At 46.4% G+C, this 23,463-nt stretch overlaps 2 protein-coding genes across 2 annotated transcripts in view; both read left to right on the plus strand.

The window, feature by feature from the left end:
• The first annotated feature begins 74 nt into the window (after positions 1-74).
• LOC142417964 (dynein axonemal heavy chain 9-like) lies at positions 75-20,345 on the plus strand. The gene is made up of 9 exons (XM_075519179.1): positions 75-123; positions 2,374-2,539; positions 3,923-4,025; positions 5,510-5,749; positions 15,533-15,694; positions 16,525-16,721; positions 19,304-19,466; positions 19,692-19,796; positions 20,223-20,345. The coding sequence occupies exons 1-9, from the start codon at positions 75-77 to the stop codon at positions 20,343-20,345; spliced, it is 1,308 nt and encodes a 435-aa protein (XP_075375294.1).
• Positions 20,346-21,645: 1,300 nt separating this feature from the next.
• The window catches only part of LOC142417837 (dynein axonemal heavy chain 9-like), a 121,606-nt gene continuing 119,788 nt past the window's right edge, over positions 21,646-23,463 (plus strand). The window contains exon 1 of the mRNA XM_075518928.1: positions 21,646-21,742. Coding sequence (XP_075375043.1) covers positions 21,679-21,742 — 64 coding nt within the window. The 5' untranslated portion in view covers positions 21,646-21,678. The remainder of the gene's footprint in view (positions 21,743-23,463) is intronic.

The following is a 23,463-nucleotide window of genomic DNA, read 5'->3' on the forward strand; positions in this document are numbered from 1 at the left end:
TTCTTAGACAAGGTGCCTGTTGGCACAGAGATTTATAAGGTGCAGAGAGTGCGCCCTTTAGGGGAAGAACAGCCATGTGGTTCAAATCGTCCTTGCGGGCCCTGTGGCTTATGGAAGTGCCACGTGCATAGGGATTAAAAGGAGCCAGACACCCTCTCTGCCCAAGGCTGGGGCCAGTTTGGGGGTTTTCTTTGGTGTATTGTGACCGAGTGCCACTCTCTGTGGCACTTGTTGCTCTCAGCCCATTGCCCTGCTCTGCTGCTCCCTCTGCTTGGTGTCCTCTTGGACCTCTGCTCCTCCTTGCTCCTTCATCAGGTGTAGCCCTGGCTTCCACACGCTCCTGTCCTGCTCCTGTCATTCAGCACCTTCCCACTCCAGGTCTGCCTTGAGAAAATTGCAATTAATGTTTTTTTGGTTTGGGGTTTTTTCCCCCTTCTTGATCAACAGCCAGCAGGCAAGAGGAGTCGCACTTGCTAAGTCTCATGTGCAGCGACTGTTTCTTTCAGGTGCTAATTTGAGTATGTCAGGATCTCAGAGGCAGAGACCTGGACCCTTTATTATTATTGTGAGATATAGCTTTGAATTAAAATGCAACTTTCACGAACATGTCACTTGATCCCCAGTAATTGCATTTCAATGTGATGAATCTCCTGCATACTTGTTTAACCTCAAAAAGGGCTGATTTTATATGTTAATGAAGGACTAATTAAATTTAAATTAAATGCTTATTTGAAACACTTAATTTAACTTGCGACCAGAAATTTCAAATATTGTGGTTTTATTGAAGGGGGAGAGAGACTCCACTGAGGAAGATTCATCATTTTTCCTAGCACAATTCATTCCTTTGTGCAGCAACTGTCTATGACAAGAAATCAGCTGAATTTTGAGTAGTGGGAAAGACAAGCTGTCTGCAATGCACCGAAGCAGTAAAAAAAAATGGTGTTTTAAAAGATTTGTGGTCTGAAAAAAACAGAATATAAATCTTCCTTAATAACTTTTGCACATGATAATGAATGGCTTAAGTGTACATTTTCACAAGGAGGTTTTTATAAAAATTCCCAGTCCCATTTACATTTGCCAGTCTTCCCTAATTACGAAGAATTGCTACTTACCATGCTGCTATACAGCACCTTATTAGGTCTGTTGACAACCCAAAACTGGGTAAATGAAACAAATTCTGCCTCCATCTTCAGGAGAGCAGTGAGCCCCTGAGACTGAGGGTGCTCTCCAGGTAAGCACACGGCAGAAACCCCATCCCAGGATGTGGGCAGAGGAGAGCTGCTTCTGTTTGCTTTTCCACTTACCGAGTCAGTAAAGGTTGCTTGGATTGCAATCAAAGGAATCAATAACCTATAAAACATGATGTGCAGCAACGTGGGGTGATTTTTATTAAATATCAGCCCAGCATTATAAATATTCCCCACAACTTTTATAGCCTGGAGCAACACATGGAGCTCAGCCTTCTGCTAAAACAAATTAAAATCTTCCAAAGCTTTGAAATGAGAAACTTTTCTCTCCGTGCTTTCCCTTGCTCATGCATGACCCTACTTAAAATCATGCATGGGAGTCAGGAAACTTGTGGATATTTGGTGCTTTTAAATGAAAAATATTATTTTGTTTGTCCTGAAGATGTCCAGGAATTTGGCCTCAAAATTATTTATTACTTCTGTCTAACGGGGGTAACATGCATCTACACTCACAAGATCAGCTTTGCCCATGGGCTTCTGTGCCTACAGCATCTCCTTTTTTCCCTCCCAGTGCCCAGCCACTATGCCCGTGTTAATGGCGTGGTCACGGTGTAGCTGGGGCAGGCAGCAGAGGGTATTCACTGCTCTGTTGTAATGATCCAAATAACCTCATCAAGCAAGATTTCATTTAAAAAATTACGCAGAAGGGATTCAAAAGGCTTTATCTCGCATGAAAAGCTTTTGTTTGGTCTGAAGTAGACCTGTTTTGTAGGAGACTTAGTTTTGCCATGTTTTGTTTGAAAGGAGGAATTGAGAGCTTTCTGATTTGGGTCGAGTCAGACCGAAGAGCTGCCCAAGGGTCCCTGCCATCCCCGTGCGGGGCTCCCCGCTGCTCTATAGCCACATCTCGGGGACAGCCACCGTCCTGCTGGTGAGCAGCATCCTGTGCCGAGACCAACTCTTCCTCCCCAAAAAGCAATAAACAGCCCAGATGCCAGCTGGAGGGGGCCAGGAGCTTCCCCTTGTGCTGAGAGATGAGCCCTGCTTGTCCCATGCATGGCTCAGCTCCTTCTGGGGCTGCTGTAGCTACACAGAGCACAACATCGAGCTGGGTTGAGAAATAATTTTTATTTTGCAGCAATAAGCCCACCTGGTAGCTTAGCTTTGCACCTCTGCCTCCATACAGGTGTGCTGGAGAAGCCTCTGGAAAAAAAGGCTGGCAGAAATTATGGCCCTCCGGGTACCAAGAAGCTTATCTACTTCATCGATGATCTGAACATGCCTGAAGTGGACGCTTACGGCACAGTGCAGCCCCATACGCTGATCAGGCAGCACCTGGACTACGGCCACTGGTAGGACGCTGCTTGGGCTTGGTCATCCAAGAGCTTTTTGTTCAGCTCCAGTGTTGAGGATGGGGTTTGAGAGGAGGTCAAAGAGCGCTTCCCCCTTCCCGTTCCGTGTCTGCCGTCGCATCTGCCTGGGCTGGGCTGGAGATGGCTCTGGGTAAACCAAGTGTTGTGCACCCTCGGGGTTTCCCCTGTCCCCAGCAAACAAACTCACTTGCTCATAGCCTGGTTGAGAGGAGCTTTGCTCTGCTCTTGCTGCAGCTTGTGACTGTGATCCCAGGGCAAAGCTTGCAAGGGGAGCGCGATGCTTAGCCTCGATGCCCTGCGATATGGAGGAAGGCCGTGGATTTGGCCTCAGCTGGGATGAACCTCCCCTACTGTGAGCACCTAATATTGTTTTCAGTCAGGCAGCAGCAAACAAGCATTTTCTAGGCAGAGGTAATTTGAAGGAAAAGCAGTGACACTGTTTTGGAAGGAGATTGGTGCATTCTACACCGTAGCCAGCAACATTGTGTGGGACAGCAATATTTGCAGCTCTCCCCATGGGGAATACAGGGCAGGTATTCATAGCAATTTCCATTCTCCTCGGCTGCATGCGTGCCTGAGCTTGGCCAAAAGCTTCCCAAGTATGGAGACAGTGGAGGAGAGGCAGAAATTTTGGGCTGTGGATGTTGGGAAGCTGGGTAGAAAGAGGGCTCTGCTGGTTGCATGGAAGCATTGGAGGCACAGGGAGACGCGGCATGCCGCGTGTCCCCTCCCAGGCACGTCCAGGCTTTCTGCCCGCGCTCTCGGCAGCACCCACCGGGGTGTTGCAAACTCGCTGTCCCCTCTCGCAGCCCAGTGGGGCTGCAGCTCGCTCCAGGGATGTTGAGGAGTGAGACGGGCAAAGCTCGCTGCAACGCTTGGGCTGCCTTGGCCCTGGTAGTAACCCTGCCAGCGCTGCTCCTGGGGCTGCACCCCTGGCTCTGTCAGCAGACTCCCCATCCTTCCCATGCAGGCAGAGGGTGGGCAGCTGCATCTGGCAGCAGGCAGCCTGCTTGCCCTTGTCCCAGGCTGGCTCGAACCCGATGCACTCTTGCAATTTTCTACAGTTTCCATGCAAGCGACTGGTACAACCTGTGGGCTTTGCTCAGTGCTTGTTACTAGCTTACAGAAATATTAGCTACAGGTTGTTGAAGCTGAAAAATTTCCACCAAGAGCAGGACTCGTGTGTGCCAGGCCATGCACAGGCAGGCAGGCAAGCCTGGGCCCTGCCTTGGCGAGATGCAGAATTTGACCCCACTGAAGGTAACTGGACATGGGCAGCCCACGGACAGGAGCCAGGGGAGACGCAGCAGCTGTTGCTCGCAGGCTGCAGTCACCGTGCCACTGCTTTTGTTTTGCCCAAAGGTATGACAGGACCAAGCTCTCGCTGAAGGAGATCACGAATGTGCAGTATGTGTCGTGCATGAACCCGACTGCGGGGAGTTTCACCATCAACCCGCGTCTGCAGGTAAAGCTCTTGCACAATAGCAGGCAGATCGCTGATTTTATTTTTGGGTAGATAATTCAAGCGTGAGGCCAGCGGAAAACTACTGGCAGATCCTGCTGTCATTTTATCAGTAGAAATGGCATGAATCTGTCGAGCGATTGTAATTCCTAATGGTGAAACAGCAGACTTGCTCCCTTATTCCCTTGTTTGTTTTTCCTCACATTCTGCTGCTCAGTCGGAGGAAGAAGTCACAAGTTGCCAGCCAGCTTAACACCTACTTTTAGGACAGCCTTCTGGTTCATACAGACAGATTTTGCCTTCATTTAGCTCATATTTGCCTCTGGAACATAGTTCATTAAAGCCTTGTTGTTTCTAAAATTTCCTGATGGAGCTGGCAGTGTATTCCCATTAAAAGGAGGTGTGGGGGGGAAACTCAAACAAACAAAACCAAAACCCCCTCAAAACAGTACAAGTGCTGAAGGTAACAGAAGTACAGATTTGGGAAGAGATCTTAAACCTCAGGGCTTGATTTTTGGGAGCTGTGAGGCCCGACCTGGATCACAGAGCTGGTTATGATCAGCTCTGAGGTTACGTACCCTTTTCTGCAAGGCATGAGGAGTGGCAGAGCCTGGTCAGAGGCTGTTCCCTGTGGATCAAAACCACTGAGCAGGTCCTGTTGGCATCTGAGGGGGACAAATGGCAGCCAGAGGGGCAGTGCCCTTCCCAGCTGCGTGGCGGGTGTTTGCCATGCCACGGGAGGAGAAGCTTGGCACGTGAGCAGTAGTGGAGAAATACCCTGAGAAATGGGTGCCCATGCAAGAGCAGCTGTAACTCGCTGGGGCGGCTGCTGCAGGGGCAGGTCCTGCTCATAGCACTGCAGGCAGGGACCTGCCAGCTTTGGGGAGCCTGGATACTGGAGAGCAAAACTGATCCCCTCACAGAGAAACCTCGTGACAAGAGTCAGCCCAGGCCCTGGCTCCTCTTTAGCAAGGAACTCCGTTGTGTTAAAAAGAAGCATCCCATGGCTGGAAATGGGCATCTCCTCCGTCTTTGCAAGTTCCAAATCGATAAAGGGGTCTTCTGGGAGATGGCACCTTCCAGGGTCTGTTCCTGACACAGACAGCGACTGGGCTTCATCAGAGGTCGGTGGGACCTTCAGAGCCCTTCAGCTCTTCAATGGACTGAACTTCCAGCATAGCAGCTGCGAAATGCAGTTGAAAATCGCTTGTTTAGTGAGCAGAATGTCGCTTGCCAACTGTCCTCTGCTGGGAAATGGGAAGAGGTTAATAGCCTTGTTCAGGTGGACCGCAAGTCATAGAATCATAGAGCACCCCAGGTTGGAAGGGACCTCGAAAGATCATCTGGTCCATCCTTTCATGGGGAAGGCAGCCTAGATGAGATGAGATAGAACTGTGTCCAATCGCATCAAGTCCCCAAGGGCATTTTGCTTGAGAGGTGGTTGCCCATCTCTCTGACCTTTCCATGTCTTCCTTTCTCTTCCTCAGCGTCACTTCTGCGTCTTCGCGCTCTCCACCCCTGGTCAGGATGCCTTGTCCAGGATCTACAGCACCATTTTAACGCAGCACCTGATGAGTGGGAATTTCTCAGGGGCTGTGCAAAAATCAGCTCAGCAGCTGATTGCCCTGGCCCTGGGACTGCATCAGAAAGTAGCTGCTACTTTCCTGCCAACAGCTATCAAGTTCCACTACGTTTTCAACCTGAGAGACTTCTCCAATATCTTCCAGGTAAGTGCAGTTGCTGTCCTGTGGCACTTGGAGCTTGTTCCGAGGCCATGGGAGGCTGTGGACATGTGTTCCCCTGGCCCAGCTAGCCTTGGTGAGCAAAATGCAGTCTCCCACCTAGCAATGACACAGTATGTGTGTCCCCTGAGTAAAGGGGCTGACCTCGGGCTGTTGCCTAATTCCTGACTGGTTTTGGATGGATTCCAGAGCCATCACCCATGGCTTTGAGGAACATCGGTTAGAAGCTTATTTACTTTCCAGCCTCCTGTGGTCAATGGGGAGCAATGAATAGCTCCAGAAGGAGGTGCAGGTTTTGGGTGGGTTGAAATGCCCTCTGTCTGTAAAAGGGAAGGGAGGGAAGGGAGCCTTCTGGAGGGAAGGGAACCAGCTGAAGGGAGCTTTGGGCTCCTGACTTCAGCATTTAATTAAATGACTGTTGGTGAGTGTGATGGAGCTGGGCTTGTCTTTGTGAGCCTCAGTTCCACATAAGTAAATGTGGGGATTAATGGCACTGCTCCACCACACAGGGAAATTATTTTATTGCGCTGAAGCAGGTGGTGGATACTTAGCGGGCAGTGACTAGTTTACTGCTAGGAGACTAGTTTACTGTATAGGAGACTATAAACTGACTAGTTTACTGTATAGGAGAGCAGTGACTAGTTTACTGCTCTGCCTAGAGCCACTACAGCCTGTTGGCCTATACTGGCACGTCTCTTAACTTCTCGATGGTCAAGTACTCAACATGTGCATGAAGGATGGCATTTAAAGAGTTGATAAACAAATCAAAACCAGCTTTGACTTAATTGCTGAAACTGAATTACCACTGGAGCCAGTTCTGTACCAAGGGGAAGTTGTTCAGCTTAAGAAATGTTTTCATCCAACAGGGGAGATATTTTTTTTTTTTCCCAGAAATCTCATGCTCGAAGCCGTAGATATTACTGCTCAAAGAGGCTTTCAGAGATTAAGGCTGAATAATAAAGTTTGGGAAAGTTCTCAGCAGCCAAATCAAGAGGTTTGAAATACCATAACCTGTTGTAAAACCTCAGTTTGTAATTTGTTGCTGTCCTTATTAACGTCTGTTTTACAAAGCAGGCACTGAACTTTCAGTGCCTTGTGGTTTGGTCCATCAGACAGGAGTTGAAGTAATGACAGGCAATGGGAAACCCAAGAACAGGACCTTGAAAAAGTTAATAACTCCATTGTGTCAAGAAGGAATCAGACCTGTCACTTGTGCTCAGCTAAACATCAGCAGCCTTTGACGTTAGATGTGAGTCATGTTAAATCCTGGCTTCTAGTTAATCTGTGCTTTGAAAGGCAGAGAGAGAGAAAAGAAGCATTTCAATGGGAAGCTTTAATTTTAACTGGAGTCTGCTTGAAAGGTGCTAAGGTTGTGGGATATTAGAAAATGTCCTACCAGATTTAGGTGCTGGGCCAGAGGTAGGAGCAGTGACAGGAGCTCAGATGGCTTTTCATTTATCACATGGCTGCAGGAGTAGGGGAGTCTGGCTCCTTGGGCTCATAATGGTTATTTAAATTTTGGTTCAATTTTTCTTGAAATCCTTCCTTACCTTTTGCTATTGGTTCTTGATTATTCCTTACCTTAAATATTCTTGGGTTTTTGAGATCTGACTTCCTGTTCCTGGATCTGAGCATCTTTAGTGGGATTCCTTTTTGCCTCGCTAGTCATGCCCTCTTCCTCAGCAGAAAAATTGACTTCCTGTTTAGCTCTGCTGGAACACAATTTTCTTCCTGAAATTGAGTGTGAAAGAAGCTCTGGACTCTGGGAATGCATTTCATTGTGTTGCATTCGTTACATCTTCGTATATTCATAATTTAACTTGAGCTCTCTTGTCCAGCCCCCTGCTCAAGCAAAGTTAGGTCAGGCTGATCAGACAAGTTTTGAATGTTTCGAAGGCTGGAGTTCCCATAGCCTCCCTGGCCATTATTGCACTGCTAAATCCACTCTATGGTGAAGTTTATACATTTTTATTTAATTTGGAATTTCCCTTGCTGCAATTTGTGTTTGTTGCCTCTTGTCCTTTTGCTATGCACCTCTAAAAAAAATTTGGCTCAGTCTTCTCTATAAATCTCCAGTAGGTAGTTGTAGACAGCAGTAAGAGTCCCCTTCACCTTTTCCCCGGGCTGAAAAAACCCATTTGTCTCAGCCTTTCCTTGCACGTCTTGTGCTCTGCCATTTTACAGTCTTGGTGGCCTCCGTTGAACTTGCTCCTGTATGTCAATGTCTTTCTTGTACTGGGGGACCCAAAAGTGAATTGAGCCTCACACAGCTTTTCTCCAGCCTGTCAAGGTCCCTCCCTTTGGTGTAATAACCTTCCTGCTTGGTCAGCATCATCTGCAGACCTGCTGAGAGTGCACTGCCCGGGTCATGGAGGAAGGCATTAAACAATACTGCCCTGGTACCAACCCCTGAGGAACACCGCTGGTAGGTAGTTGGCCTCCAGTTAGAACGTTGAGCCTGGTGGTCCAGCTGGCTCTCCACCTACCTTACAGTCCATCCATCTGGTCCATGTTCTTTTACGATGCTTGATGTGATAGCATCTGGGAAAAAGAAAGAATTAAAAAAAAGGAGGGAAACAAAACAAACCAACCAAACAAAAAAAACCCAAAAAGCAGGGCCATCTGAGTTGCCAGGGCCTGTGGGAAGATGGAGAATCGGTGGATGTAAGGCTTGTAGATCGGTGCATAATGCCTTTTTCAAATTCCTTTTAATCCCAGACAAACAATCAAACACCGAGTGCATAATAGCTGCATATATAAAAGGCATTTGGGGACTGCTGTTATACCAGCTATTCTGTAATTATACAAGCAGCCAGTGGAAACTGTTAAAGGCACAAACTGGATGCAAACTGCAGCTGTGGAGGAGCCAGCCCCTGGACTTGCTGCCTCTGTACTGTGATACTGCTGGCTCCGCACAGGTCATTAACAATGGCTCCATTGGCAATCTGTCCAGTGGCTCTGGTGTTATCATACCATCTTAGATATTAATACTAAGCATTTAAGTAGGGCTTTACAAGCCCAGCTTGAGTTCCTTTGTCAAAACTTCCTGACAGCTCTTATGACGAGGAGTCCTGTGCTCATTGTCTCATTACAGAACACTCCACGAACCTGTATCTTAATTGCTTTAGCTAATGAAGAATGAATGAGTTTGGACCTGGTATGCATGTGAGTGTTGTGCAGAACAAGGAAGACGGCCCCAAAGCAAGTCAGCAGTAACTCCTTTCAGCAGACAGATATGGGAACTTACTGCTTTCATGTTTGTCCTTCTGCACCCAATACCCATTGCCACCGGGCCTGAGCTGATCAGGCTGATGTCTTGTGTTGCTTGGTGTGAGGGTTCAGCTGAAGGTGCCTTCAGAAGGTGTTCAAGTCAAACGACAGCAAAATGCCAGAGAGATTTGTCTAGACAAAATAAAGGTGTTGGTGAAACCAAGGGAAAAAAGAGCAACCCATAAACCCAAGGACTGAAGGCTCGACTGGCAGCAGTGGGCTGACTTTGTCAAGCACTGTTCATGTTTGTCCTGACTAATTGGAATGATCATCTCTGGGGATCTGAGCATCTTTAGTGGGATTCCTTTTTGCCTGGCTAGTCATGCTCTCTCCTTCAGCAGAGAAAAACGGGCATTTCTGTATGTAGTTCAAGTTCAGCTCATCCTCATGGAAACACGGAGAAGAGCTCAGAGAACTGTGTTTCTGAAGCACCTCCTTGACTGGAGGTGAAAGGAGTCTGAGGTGACTGTCCTGTTGTCAGACACCGGCACTTTGCAGGTCTAAGGTGGGATTTGGCTCCGGATTAAGATGCTCAGATTCAGGTGTGTGGTTTCACTCTGTTGCCTACGTGTGGGTGTCTAGTGCTTTTTGAAACTTGTCAGGACATCCCACCTGGGCTCCAGCAGCTGTACAAGGACACAGGTGTCTTCCTATGTTGTATCTGCCTGCCCCGTGTGGGTGTCTCGTCTGAACTGCTTGAGCTGTGTTGCTGTCGAGGCTCCCTTGGCTGTAGAATAGGTGTTAAAGGAGAAGCTGCTGCCCGAGCACTCACACACCATTCAGGGAGCGGCACACCCACCACCCGAGACTTTAACTGCTAGGACCGGAGTCCCATCGTGGCGGGCAGCTCCACGGAGCTGACGGGTGCCCCACACGTGACTCCTTGCTCACACACATGCTCACCCTCGGGCGCTTCCTCTCCCCTCTGGCTCGACCCCAGGTTTCCTGAAGCAGAGTCTCCGATACGACGTACGCCAGATGAATTTATTGGTACAGTGGTGAAAACAGCTCGAGCTGGGTGCCTCCGGAGAGGGACCCAGAACAAAGAGATCTCTGGGTAATTATACCCTTAGAATCTAAATTCCCCTCCCCTCAGGAGGCAGTTCAGACCAATAGCAGTATCAGGGTCTGGGGTCTTCCCGTTCTTCATTGGGCCCTTTCATTGTCTCTAGGCAGGCCGATTCTTCTCTTATCTCTAAGATTGCAGCTTCTGCTAAGGTTGAAGCCTCCTTATCTTTCTGGTTTGCACCAGTTTCGGGGGCCTTCCTTCATGTAGCCAAGTAAAAGTTCAGTGCACGGTCGGTGGGTCTAGGTGAAAGTTCTTGGGGCCTAAGACTTCAGCAAGCCTTGATACTAATGATAAAGTGACTACTACAACATAGTTGTCCCCTGAAGTGAACCATCTAGTTGTGTTGGCATGGGAAGATCGTGGGAAATCCCACGTATTCCTACACAACGATGATTTTATCCACTTTTCTCACTTGATTTTTGCCTCTGGACTTCACCTTCAGCAGGACAACCCTAAATGCCTCAGCAGTGTACTCAGTGGTGCCACTGCTGCTCTGGCATCAGCTGGCTAAGAGCCATAGGCTGGAACTTTGTTTTAGGCTCTCACATGGAAATAAGCTGGTCTCTCTCCTGTGTGGCACCAGGGTAATGTGTGTATGCCCACCATGGAGGGGCTGGCTCCCCAAAGGGGAACACAAGTCTCCGGGGGGGTAGGGACTGGCAGAAGGGCTGTGGGTGAAGAAGGGGAACGAAGGGGAGAAGGAAGCCAGCACTGACCATGGTTTCTCTGATGAACACACAACCACATTCAGGTCACTGCTGACCTGGAAACCCACTTAGGGTCTGGATTGAAGGATGCTCCTTTCTGATTTTGAAAAAGAATAACAAGGAGCCTCAAAATCCATGATCATCTTCAACCCCCTGGGCTCACGGCCTGGTTTTGTATGGTTACAGAAGGCTCAGCAAGTACTGTAAAACCTGTCTGTAATAAACAGTTTAAATTTGCTGTCACATATTGCTGGAAATGTTCAGGGTGAGGAGAGGGTAGAAACCAGAGTCTAGGATGATGGGCAAGAAGGGGTTGGAGCAGGATTAGGCAAGATCTGCAGGAATGGCAGCCGTGGTTCCTTGTCCTTGGACTATATCACTTACTGATGTTACTGTTGCAGGGGCAAGGTCACCCTTCAGTCCTTTATAATCCTTTGGGCTCATCAGAAGGTGTTATCTGTTACTTTCCCTCTGTAGCAGGTCCTATCTGTGGTTAAAGTCTGACACTGCTTTGCCTTGCATTTCTATGGCACCTTTTCATGCCCCTGGGTCCCACCATGCACAGCAAAGTTAAATTGATTGGTACGCTCCAGGCAATTTACACTTGATTAAAGAAGGCAGGTCTCTGCAGTGACAGAGTTGTGGATTATGCTTTTTAAAAATATATTCCCTGCTGGCTCACACCAGAGAAAGCCCTGTTGCTGTCTTTCTTTCCGTCTGAAAGGGTTACCATGGTATTATGCTCTAAATTATATCTGTCATCTCTGTAAAATAATAATCACAGACTCAGCAGGTTTGTATTTTGCTTTTTATTCCCATTTCTAACAAGATTTTCAAGCAGCATGTTGCATTAAGATCTGCAGCAGTTGAGGAGGAACAGCCTTTCTCTCTTTCTGACAGTGAGGTGATAGCAGTGGCTCTGGCGTGCCTTCGCCTCCATGCGGGCTTTAGCACCCAGCAGACTTCATGCTCCTTTGCATGGGGAGGCATTTTTGTGTTTACCTGTGGTTGAACTGGCTACAGAACCCCGCAAATTTCAGGCTTGCAAACCCCAAAATGCATCTTGTGCATTGCCTTGCCTGCCGGTGTGTGGCTGGAGAGGGGGGACAGCAGCGGCTGCAAGACTGGTGCAGGGACGGCAGCACCTCCGTTTTGTTCCTTGGGCGGGCACAGTTGTTTGACGTGACTTAGCCTTGGGCTTGGTTGGGATCTGCTTACCTGAGCAAGTCTGGTTTCAGAGTTTCTCCCTCCTTCTGTCTTGCCCTCTGCTATTTCTCTTCCTAATAGCAGCTGGTTATGGGCTGCTCCATCACACGCAGCAGACACAGCAGCATGCGGTGCCAATGGGGTGGCTGGAGCCCCTCGTCAATCCACCCTGATTAGCATATTTTGAAATTGGTACAGTACCTTTAAATAGGACTCTGGGCTTGTGGCCCAAATGCTGTTGATAGTAATGCTGTATTTGTCACTGTTTCCATGTCATCGCTGTCCTCAAAGTGCTGAGGCTGCCCCAGGAGCCCCAAGACTAACATCAGGAAAGAGGTGAGCAGGGTGCTTAGACCAACAGTGCAGGATGGCTGGAAAGAGATCACTACACTGCACAAGTTATTATTATTTTAAATGTTATTTAGACTGCAAAGAGAAAAAGTAATTTATTTTTCTTACCTTTTAATGCCTGAGAGACTTTCTGTTCTGACACCTTCTGATCACGCCAGCCATGGGAGCATGTTAGCTCTCTTCACATTCACCCATGCACTTTGCCTCCCAGCCTGGCGGGCAAGGGAAGCTGTGCTGTGCGTCCTGGTGCTTCACTCCGCTCTCTGGGTTGCCCACAGCAGCACTAGCAGGAAGCCAGCCTGCTGGCAGGGAGCCTTGCAGCATGCAAAGCGTCAGAAGTGGAAATAATTATCACCTTAGCAAGCCTAGTGTCCAGAATTCATGTTACGTTGCTTCAGACCCTGATTTCTGGACGTGTGTTATAGTTTTGCAGGTTTTGCCAGAATGGCTTGAATGTTTCTGGTGCTTTTTATTTTTATTTTTTTTTAAACCCAAACATTCAGCTTCCCTCTACATGTAGGTTTTATTGTGTTCTAGGTAGCAGTATGCAAAGTCTTTGACTTTCCATGATTGTCCTGTATGTGCAAAGGCCTCTCCTGTTTCTATCTGTGTGCAATATATTTCCGTGTAAAGATGAAGCATGCATCTCCTCCCCACGTGCCCCTGAAAGCATGTTAGGGTGCAAAGAGAAATAAAAATTTAAATGTCTCTCTCCACTAGGCCATCTGACCATTTGACTTTGAAGAGCTCTTCTTTGAAGAGCTGCTCTATTACCAAAAATTGTTTAGCAGTGTGATGTAAGACTTTTTGATACTGTGAGCAGTACCAGAGCTGTGCATCTCACTGTGGAAAAAATGAGTGAGCCTTTTATTTGTGAGTGGCTTCAGATTAAATCTAGAGCACCTGGACTTATAGATGAAGCAAATGGTATTGCATAGAAGCTGGTCTTGCATGGAAGGCTTCTGAGGTTTCAGGGGAACCAATGTTCGTGCAGGGGGATACAACTCAAGAGAGCTGGCTGGAGTGTTTGGCTGTGCTAGATGGTTTTTGGAGACCATTCCTGGTCAGAGGATAGTGATAACACAGTGTTTGGGGTAATGCCGTGGGCTAGGACTCATTAATGGGGCCATGGTGGGAATTGCCCTCCCCCAGGCCAGGGCTGCTAACTGCCCAGGTGTGCTGAAGTAGTAAAGCGTGAGCTGACCGATACTTGTCACTGTTTGCAGAGCCCTGAAGGGCAGCAGAAATATCTCCTGGACTTCCCTCAGCACAGCTGTGGTTGGTGCAGAGCACATGAGGTCCTGCTGGGAGGGGACACACTCCCTGGCAGGCTGATGGGGTCATGGGTGCTCTTCGCTCTCCTCCTTTTCATGGAGATCATGGGGAAAAAACAAAGCAACTGGCTGAGGTCAGGTCCTGCCTTGTCAGCCGCGACAGCCCATCTCTGCTGGCATGTTGATGCGTGACGACAACACGGTAGACAAGTCTTGCTGGGATGATTAGCATATTCCCTGTTTCTGTGCCAAATACACATCATCTCCTGGGGTGATTATTAAGCTGCTGAGGAGCTTGTCACTCAGAATTACCCGGTAATAAATCCTGATCTGATTAAGTCTTGGCTGGAGGGTGGTGGTTCCCCCGCAGCCCGGCTCCATGCTCCTCGGCGGGGCGGCAGCGATCCCCTCACACCCTGATGGGCACAGCCGCCCCTCTCAGCAAAGGCCTCTTCTGACGTTTTGCTATTTTATCGCCAATGTCATGATATTTGATATTGTTGCCTAGAAAAGCCTCGGTGAGGTGGAGAGGGCTTCCTAACCGGCTTCTGGCCTTTCTGGCGAGGAGGAGAAGCTGAAAGATTTGGCTGAAATACAACCTGAGGTCTCAACAGCCAGATGGATAAAACTTGCGTTGACATGGCAAAGGGCAAGGGATTATCCATTTTTTAGAGGGTTCTTTTTGCATGCTGGCACCACATCCATCATGGATTCAGTGACCCACGGTCATGCATCCTTCATGTGTCCCAGCTGTAGACACTACGGCATCTCCTGGAAGTTCAGCCTCACACACAGAGCATCCTCATCGCTCTTTGGGGATGCAGCTGGTTGTGCTCATGGAAGAGCCTGGTAGCTCTGCTGAGGGGAGCGAGGAGGGCTTGGGTTTGCAAAGTGAGAAAAGGGGAGATGTTCAGCCGTTAATTTAATAAACTGATTACGGTTTCGTGAAGTGTGGATTTTCCCTCCGCTGAGGTAGCCTCACATGTGCTGGCATCAAGAACACAACAACTTTTGTGTCTCAGGGTGTCTTTAGAATGAATGAACGATTTTTTATTTTTTTTTAATTCAGTTTAGGACCTGATGGGTTTCACCTTTCTCTCTTCAAGTTGTCAGCTCTTCTCACTATTTTTTTTTCTGAAATAAATAAAATAACAATTTGGCAGCTGTAACGGCAAATGTGAAGCCCAAACAATTTGAGCCATGGGCCAGTGAGCTGAGAAGGACTGCTTTACATTGCTTTTAAATAATTTTATATTTTATGTATAAATAATTAGATGTTAGGAATAAAAGCTGTCTATTTAATTCATACCATTGAAAAGCCTGTGTGCTGTAAATAGGCTTAGTTATAGGTGACACCTCTTTGAAATATAGTTCTTTTATGCATTTTAATAGAGTTCATGGTAAACATACTGTGATAAGCAGACGGCAACTAATATTTCCTGCAAGCAGAATGCACCTAATTAAAATTAATTGATTAAAAAAAAATCATCACCACTAAAATTTCCAAACTATTTTTTCTTCTTGACAAAGCACCCATGGTGTGGTGTGGGGATGCAAAAAGCCTCATGTCTGGGCTGGTGCCTGACTCTGCGTGCTCTTTGCTGCTGAGATCAGACCACCAGCCCAGCCAGGCTGCATCGGAGATGCCGTTTGGGGTATCAAAATGAGTATGATGTATATAAACTGCTTTGGGAGACTGGAGGTAACAAAGGGCATATTCTCCAGAGGCTGTTGGGTAGGGGCTTATTCAGAGGTTCAGTTGCGGGTTGCTATAATAACTCTGTATTTAGAGTGATTCAGCCACATTCTGGCATGATAGCCTGGATGCTGGGGGTGATGTTAGTCCCTTAGGGTCTAGATTGGGTTTTCTGACTGTCTCTGCTCTACACAGGGCCTTCTATTCTCTACCCCTGAATGCCTGAAGCAACCCCAAGACCTAGTGAAGCTCTACCTGCATGAGTCAAACCGGGTGTACCGGGATAAGATGGTTGAAGAAAGGGATTATGGTACCTTTGATAAAATCCAGCTGGAGATGGTGAAGAAATTCTATGACGTAAGTGTTGAGGTTCATAACCGTGATAATCATGCACATGCTCACAGGAGAAGAGTTCCTTGGGAAAGCAAAATTTGACCCAAGGTCTGCCCATCTCTCGCTTGCCTGGAGGGCAATGCTCTTGATGGGAGCCCAGGAGCAAAATCTGTGTCATCTGTATTCTGGGCTGCCAATGCTGCAATAGGGGTAAATGACGCAGTCCATAAGGGCATTGGGGAGAGGAGATTTGGGCTCTGTGAATTAATTAAATTCCTTTATTTAATTGCTTTGAGTCTCATGTGGCAAAAGCAGAAAGGTCAGATCCCCGGTCTTGATAGGAGCAAAGTGAAATGCAGGCACAAATCCTTAGCGCCTTCCCTTTTTCCAAAATATCTTTCAAATGAAAGCTCTAGACCTGCTTTCCTTCAGGCCTGGCATCACCCAACAGTGCTGCCATATGAATCACACAAGTATCACTAAAGTGATAAGTAGCGCAGACAGCGCTTTTTCCTCCACTTGTTATCGTTGTCCATGCAGCAGCCTAGTGTTACGGCTATTGCTGCGGGGCTTTTCTTGTGGCCACATTCTCTTACAGTAATGAGTTGAGTTTCTGTGATTTGCAAAAAGTTGTCAGAGCAAAGGAAGTCAGTATTGGAGCTTTTTCCTTTCCCCCTCTTTCCCTCTTGTTGCTCTTCTCCCTTTTCCAACATGCAGGTGCAACTATATGGACATAAAAAGGCATTTGCTGGAACATCATACTTTACTTGGAAAGACGGCATAGAGCTGCAGTGTTTTTTCCTATACTTGTTATAAACATATACATATATATATATATCTTTTTTCTTTGACAGGACATTGAGGAAACTTTAGAGCAGACCAAGCGAATGAATGTTTATTGCCATTTTGCTAAAGGCAGCAGTGAACCCAGCTACAGGCCGGTTCCAGCCTGGGAGGAGTTGAACCAGATCCTCGTGGAAGCCTTGGACAACTACAATGAAGTCAATGCTGCCATGAACCTGGTGCTATTTGAGGACGCCATGTGTCATGTGTAAGGGCACTTTCTGGCTTTATGGTCTCATCATAGCATTTATCTGCGTGGATTGCTTCCATGGAGTTTCCTGGAGGATGTAGCTGATGGAGCAGAGGTGTGCAGAAGCTTCATCTGCCCATGTGGCGTGTCCAGCACAAATTCTGCGCTGCTTCTCTAGCTGGTGTTTGGAGGGCGCTTTTGAAACGATGAGGATGCCTGGGGCTGTCAGATGGAGAGACTGCATGCTGGTGGTTATTTTCAAATCTGGTTGCTGTTATGATATCTTTGGCCCTTGATGCTCTGCGTATGGCACGAACATTGATTGTGTGTGACAATGTTCAAGTGCTTTGTAGTCTTCACTTGACAGCCAGCTACAGAACTAGTTATACTGGGATTTCCCTAAATGCTTTCATAACTGGTTTAGAGCCATGTTTACACAGGTTCTTAGTGAGATATTTGAATGTATATAAAGCGGGATTATGTGCATTCAGGCTACTAGTTTAAATGGATTGAGGCATTTAAACTGCTTTGATCCTTTGAAAATCCTGCTTGCATTTAGATGCCTGGAGGGCCAGATGGGTTCCCTTTGGAAATTGGACATGTGGGACTATATGAAAATAGCAAGCCTCCAGTTCATAGTTATGAAGCTATTTACATGTCTGTGGTGTAGATAGTGAGGTGTACCTCCAGCTTTCAAATATGATTTAAATGCTTGTTGGGAATCCCAGCAGAGACAGACTCATTTCTCAGTGCTAAAATGCAGATCTGGCCTTAGATCACTTCAGAAGATGGACCTGCCCTGTAAATCATAGTTTTAACTGATTTTGTGTGAAAACATTGTGTCAAGAGGTGCAGATTTGTGACTCTAAGCTAGGAGGAAGCCACTGTCCTGCTGCACACCAGCATGCGTGATTTCAGTTCTTGCTGGACCTGACAACCTAATGCAGTCACTGTCATGCAAATTAAAAAAATACATATAAAGTGCTACTCCTTTTATTGAGATGTTTAACCATTTCTGTTCCGAGAGCTCAACAACCTGTTTCTTTTGCAGTGTAGTGTGCCAGCTACTCTGGGGCACATTTTCCCTTATAGGACGGGCATTTACTCCTTTGTATTAATGAGCCATATGCAACCTGATGTCTATAGGCATTTCTGCTTGCATTGCTTGCAGGATGGTGACAGTAATGTTAATCTTGTGCTCCTTTTGCACTTTACATAAATTGGGATTTGCAACAAAAGCTGGCGCTATCCCTCCAGTTAATATTGTGAATAATCAGGAAAGAGAGCTTTGAGTATTCAGCATGATTTTCACTGGAGCTGGGTGGATTTCATTCACTGCATTTGGAAATTGCATTTTGCTGCAATACACAACTTATTCCATCTCAAACAGATTATGAATGTCAGCTTGAATATGCTGAAAATTTTCAGTTGGGAAAAAAAAAAAGAAAAAAAGGAAAAAAAAAAGAAAAAAAGGAAAAAAAAAAAAAAAAGGAAACGTTAAGGACTTAATTTATGTAAGGAAGTGGGAGATACATGTCAGTCACCTCCTAATCCAGGGCTCATCGTGCACGTTCACAACGCATGCAGCCCCAGAGAGCACATGCTGTCATCTTCAGGGAGAGCTAGCCTACAGAATTGAAATCAGGAACACTAAAGCTCTCCACACAAACAGGATTGCTTTTCCTGGATATAATTTCATAATCGGTGGGAGTCTGAGCGTAGATCATAAGATACTTGAGTTGTAATAAAGCAGCACAGTATTTCTCGCAGTCTTATTTGAAAAATTAATTAGGTTAAGTCTAGGAAAATACTCAGTTAAGTGAGCTGAATAAAGGTAATGATGTGAAGAGGGGAATGGTGCTTACATTTAAGACACAGGACAGTGAGATTTTCACAGATAGGATCCTCTAGACCCCCCTGACTTGGGGTTTTGTCATGTAGGGATGTCAGCAATTGCTTAAAGAGAATAAATTGGAGGCCAGCAGTGTTCACAATGTGACTCTCAGACTGGACAAATGAACAGACCTGGGAAATAATGGCAAGTTCATTTTTAAGAGTGAGAAAATCTCACTCTTAAGTAGTGGTGGTTTGGATAAATAAGAACCATGGACTGTGTTTTCCAGACATGTTTTTATGCTGTTCTAGACATATATGAATATGCTTTAATGCATAGCAGGACTCTTCACCTGAACATGAACCCTAAATGCTTTGTGAAGAGAAACCTTTCCTGGGGAGATGTATCAGAGCCTTGAATTTTGTTCTTAGTTTTGGCATGTCGATGTAATGTGCTTTTTCCCTTGTCCTCCCCGCAAAGATGTCCAGGCCTTCATCTTAAAATAGTTCTGTCCAGCAGGACTTGGCAGGTGGAAAAAAAATTGGACATAGTCTGAATTGCCACCAAACTATTTTTTCATCAGGTACATCCTTTGTATAGGTCTCAGCAGAGATGGAGATTGATTGCTGACATGTCTCTTAGCTTGACATTTTTCATCCCATTCAGAATACAATTTCTTACTGAATAAAATATGTATTGAAAAGCACTGGGCAGAGAAATAGAAAAATACTCTTATTAATGAGAGATTTTGTATTCTTCGATTTAGTTGCCGCATCAACCGTATCCTGGAGTCCCCCAGAGGAAACGCTCTTCTGGTTGGCGTGGGTGGAAGTGGCAAGCAGAGCCTGACCAGACTGGCAGCCTTCATTAGCTCTCTGGAGGTTTTCCAGATCACTTTGAGGAAAGGGTATGGGATCCCTGACCTGAAGGTAGGTGATTTTTAAGGCTGAGGTGGGGGGGAAGGAAATAAAAAGCAGAACTAGCCCTGAAAACTTTGTCGTGTTGCATATTGAGCGACACCATTGTGAAGATACTAAAAAGCCTCAGACGTGGTATTGTACTGCAGAGAGGAGCAATGCTTCTTGAAATACCTTGCTGAAGGATCTCTGCAGAGGGGTGCAGACAGACCTGATGTCCTCTGCCAATCCTCTGAGCTGGCCAGGCCTGAGAGCACTCCAGCCCAAGGCTTAGCGTCAGCACTGGGCTGTGCTAATGAACCCAGCGGTGTGGACATCCCCTTCACGCTTGTTCAAGAAACTGTAAAGGACCACGGAAGTTCTATTTGCTTATTATTTTTAATTAAACCAGGATGTGGTAATTAGCTCATCTGTGAGGTGCCTGTTGTGGAGTGATTTGGAGGTGGAAAAGGAGCAGAAGAGAGTAGGAGGAGAGTTCCCAAATTGTATCCAGTTCTTCCTCTGGTATTTTGTATAAGGGAGGGACTGAGCGGATGGTGAATGGTTCACTCTAGACAACATGTGCCTGAGCTTGTATTTATGCACAGGCTAGTGAGCTTAGGAGTTATAAATCAACATTTTAAAGTATCACTGGAATGGTTTAAAATTATTTTAGCTGCTGGAAAAATGATTCTCATTAAAAACGTAAAAATCACAATCACAGTAACTCCACTCCATTCTGCTTGGGAGATGTGATGGTTGATGAACCCCGGGTTCTTTCCCCATCAGTGGCACGACCTGATGACCTGTGGTTGTGTACAAGTTATTTTCATCATGTCGCTCAAGCCTGTCCCACCATCTGCCGGGTATTTTCAGCTCTCCATTTTCAGCCCCACTCGTGGGATTTTCTAGCTCCTATCTGCCTATTTATTGAGGAAGCCTGTGCTCCCATCTAGGAATATAGCTCGATACCAGCATTAATAAACTTGTTTTCAAAGCATCTCTTTGCTTCTCTGTCTATGGATGTGGAAGTTAATTTGATGTTCCCTTCACTCTGTATTCATTTTCAAAGAGTTTATGAAAAATGGAGACATTTTTTTCCTCAGATATAGAAGAGCAAGATGGTGACAGATTACCCTGTCTGCTATTGCTTCTCCCACTGTTATAATTGATCTAATCCAAATTTCCAGTGATGAAAGTAACAAATAATTCTTTTGGAAGAAGCATGTGTGTTTGCTGAATTTCTAAGAGAGTTTTTGAAACGTTGGCCAGTGCATTCCTTCAAGGTCCCCTGCATGTCTTGTATCCTGCTTGGAGGGGCAGGAAGGAAAGGACGGAGTTTGAGCTGGATGATGGTGTTTTTCCCATCTCATGAACAACTTGGATTTCAAAAAGATGGTGTCCCTCATTAGGAGGACACTGTCCCCTTTGAAATGAAAGAGCTTTTCCATACCAGCAGGCTCTCTGTCAGCATCGCTGCACCTAGTGGGAGACTGAAGGGTGAGTCCCTGCTTGGACTTTGGAAGAGAAGGAAGAAATACACAACTGAAAAAATCCATGTTTGCACAAGGCATCCTCCCTTTCTCACAAACAAAAAAATGTGTTGCAGCACCTCAGCAAAAAAAAAAAAAAAATACTTGTGAAACCAGAGAAATCTACAGAATGGGGTTACCAAGGACCAACATTTCCAGTCACTGCTGTCTCTCCCAGTCCCTGTGGTGCTTTTAGCCTCCTTGTGTATATGACTTGCTGTACTCGCAGCCTGGGGCAGAGTGAGCCTTTATGAACTCCCCTTGCAGTCCCCACAACCGGGGATTACATTGATGTCTTCAGCCACGTCCATTGACCTCTAAGTGTTCCAGCCACAGGCATTTCCCTCTGTCTAGCGGTGCTGGCCAGGGCTTTCTTTTCATTTTTGTGTTATACAGACCTGGGCATAATGTCAAGTCTTACTTGGTAACGTCTTACAATGATGATAGCAATAGACTCCCCCATATAACCTGGAAGGCTCAGCCGTGAAGATGGAGAGTGGCCAAAGTGCCGTTTCATGCTAATTAATTGCAATTGCTTTGTTCTCGGTTAATGGGAAGATTCTGAAATATCCCGCTTGTAGGTGTGACCTAGCCTGCGCTTTGCAGAATGTGCAGAATGCAACCCCTAAGTCCATTTGCTTTTCAACCTCCAGGCAGACCTGGCAAACCAGTACCTGAAAGCCGGTGTGAAAAACATAGGCACCGTGTTCCTGATGACTGACGCGCAAGTGGCAGACGAGCAGTTCTTGGTGCTGGTGAATGACTTCTTAGCATCAGGTACGTCTCTCATTGCTTCGATTTCTTCTCTCCCCCTTTTCAATGTTGTTTTGCTCATGGTAGCATCTGTAATTCCAGAATATACAGAGGGGCAATATATGAAGTAAGCTAGAAGATACGTGGGTTAAGCTCTAGAGTAAAAGCAGTGCTAAGGTCTCCTTGGTGAGGATGCACTTCATCACCTGGTAGATTTTCTTCTTTCTCTGATGTCTTGTACCCAGTTTTTCCATACTTCATGGTATACAGCATGTGGTTGTTAAGTGACATGTCTGTTGTGATATCGCAGCTGAGGACAGAGCCAAAGGAATGTATCGACAGATGAGGAGTTTGACCTATGGATCCCGTGCATCCACACTCTAGTTGCCTAATAAAATAGGGTTGTTCCTGGCTAGAATATTTGACTGGAGTGTCTGTGAGTTGGTGGATGATGCAAAGACACCAGATGACCATGTCTGTGTGTGTCAACTAGCTGCTTATCCCATTCCAGTCCTTTTCCTCTTTGTTTTTCCAGATGCATTTAAGTTTTTGAGTTGTTGCTTGCCAAAACAATTGCAGAATAGTCAGGCTACATGCCAATGCACTGTTTCCCTGCAGAACATGGCACGAGTATGTGTGGATGAGCACTCCCCATGATGGGTGCACTGCAGCTACAGTGCACATGGGAGTGTGCAGCTGTGTCACCGTGACCGCACCAGGTAACCCGGAGTGGGCATATTCCCCAGACTCCCTGGTAAATCACTGCTACTAACTGCGTGCCACTTGTTGCCTTATTTATGAGTCAGGAGTGGGAAGATACCAGCTGGTTCAGGTGACCTCCGTGGATGGTGAGGGGTGGAGAGTTGACAGCACAGTGGAGCGATAGTTTGTGAGTAACTCCAGAGTTGACATATGTGGCTATAAATTAGCCAGATGGTTTCAGCAGCAAACAAGCCCTGCCTGTGATGAATTTGTAACCAGGAGCAAGGACAGGGGTTGTTGTGGAGGGTGATGAGTAGCTCCCACCACCTCTTATGCATGGTGGAGGCGACATAAACATCTCATGACTCAAAGTGAAGCTCTGCAGTGTCCTGCAGCAGGGGGCAGGTCGAGCAGCCTGGCTTTGGGATGTCCAGGTCATCTTACGGTGGCTTTGAAAGACATTATGTTTCCCTGTGGTTGCTATGTGGGGAAGTGGGGACCGATCAGAGGTCCTCACTCAGGGTCCAGGGAGGTGGCATAGAACTGTAGCCGGACTGAGGAAGGGACCATGCAGCAACTGTGACTTCCCATGACATGAGCTAGTGCCGCCCAGTGGGTGCTGAGTGGTGGGTCTGACGGCTCTCTGCTATCTGCATGCTTGTTTTTCTTACTTATTTCACTTCTTATCATCGCCTAAGAAGCTAGAACAAAATATATATTTTAGTCTTTCTTATAAATGAGCAGATTTCTGATTAGTGTATTTTCCTAAGTGATTAGTGCTCATATTGACAGCATCTCACTCAATAATGATGATTTCAATCACATCAGAAGCCAGAAAGGAAGTGAATAGGAGATAAATTAAGGAACCACTAAAAAAATATTTGGTTGGGTACATTTTTGGCAATCAGTTGCATAGCTATTAATTTTAAGAGTTTTTAAAATATTTCTAACTTTTAAAATGTTTTGGTGATCTGGGAATTATTTGACCACTGCTGGAAATGGCATTGAACAGCTGCAGAAATTTTACATGTAACTAATTCATT

The sequence above is a fragment of the Mycteria americana genome, chromosome 16 (genome assembly GCF_035582795.1).
Source record: "Mycteria americana isolate JAX WOST 10 ecotype Jacksonville Zoo and Gardens chromosome 16, USCA_MyAme_1.0, whole genome shotgun sequence".
NCBI classification, from domain to species: domain Eukaryota; kingdom Metazoa; phylum Chordata; class Aves; order Ciconiiformes; family Ciconiidae; genus Mycteria; species Mycteria americana.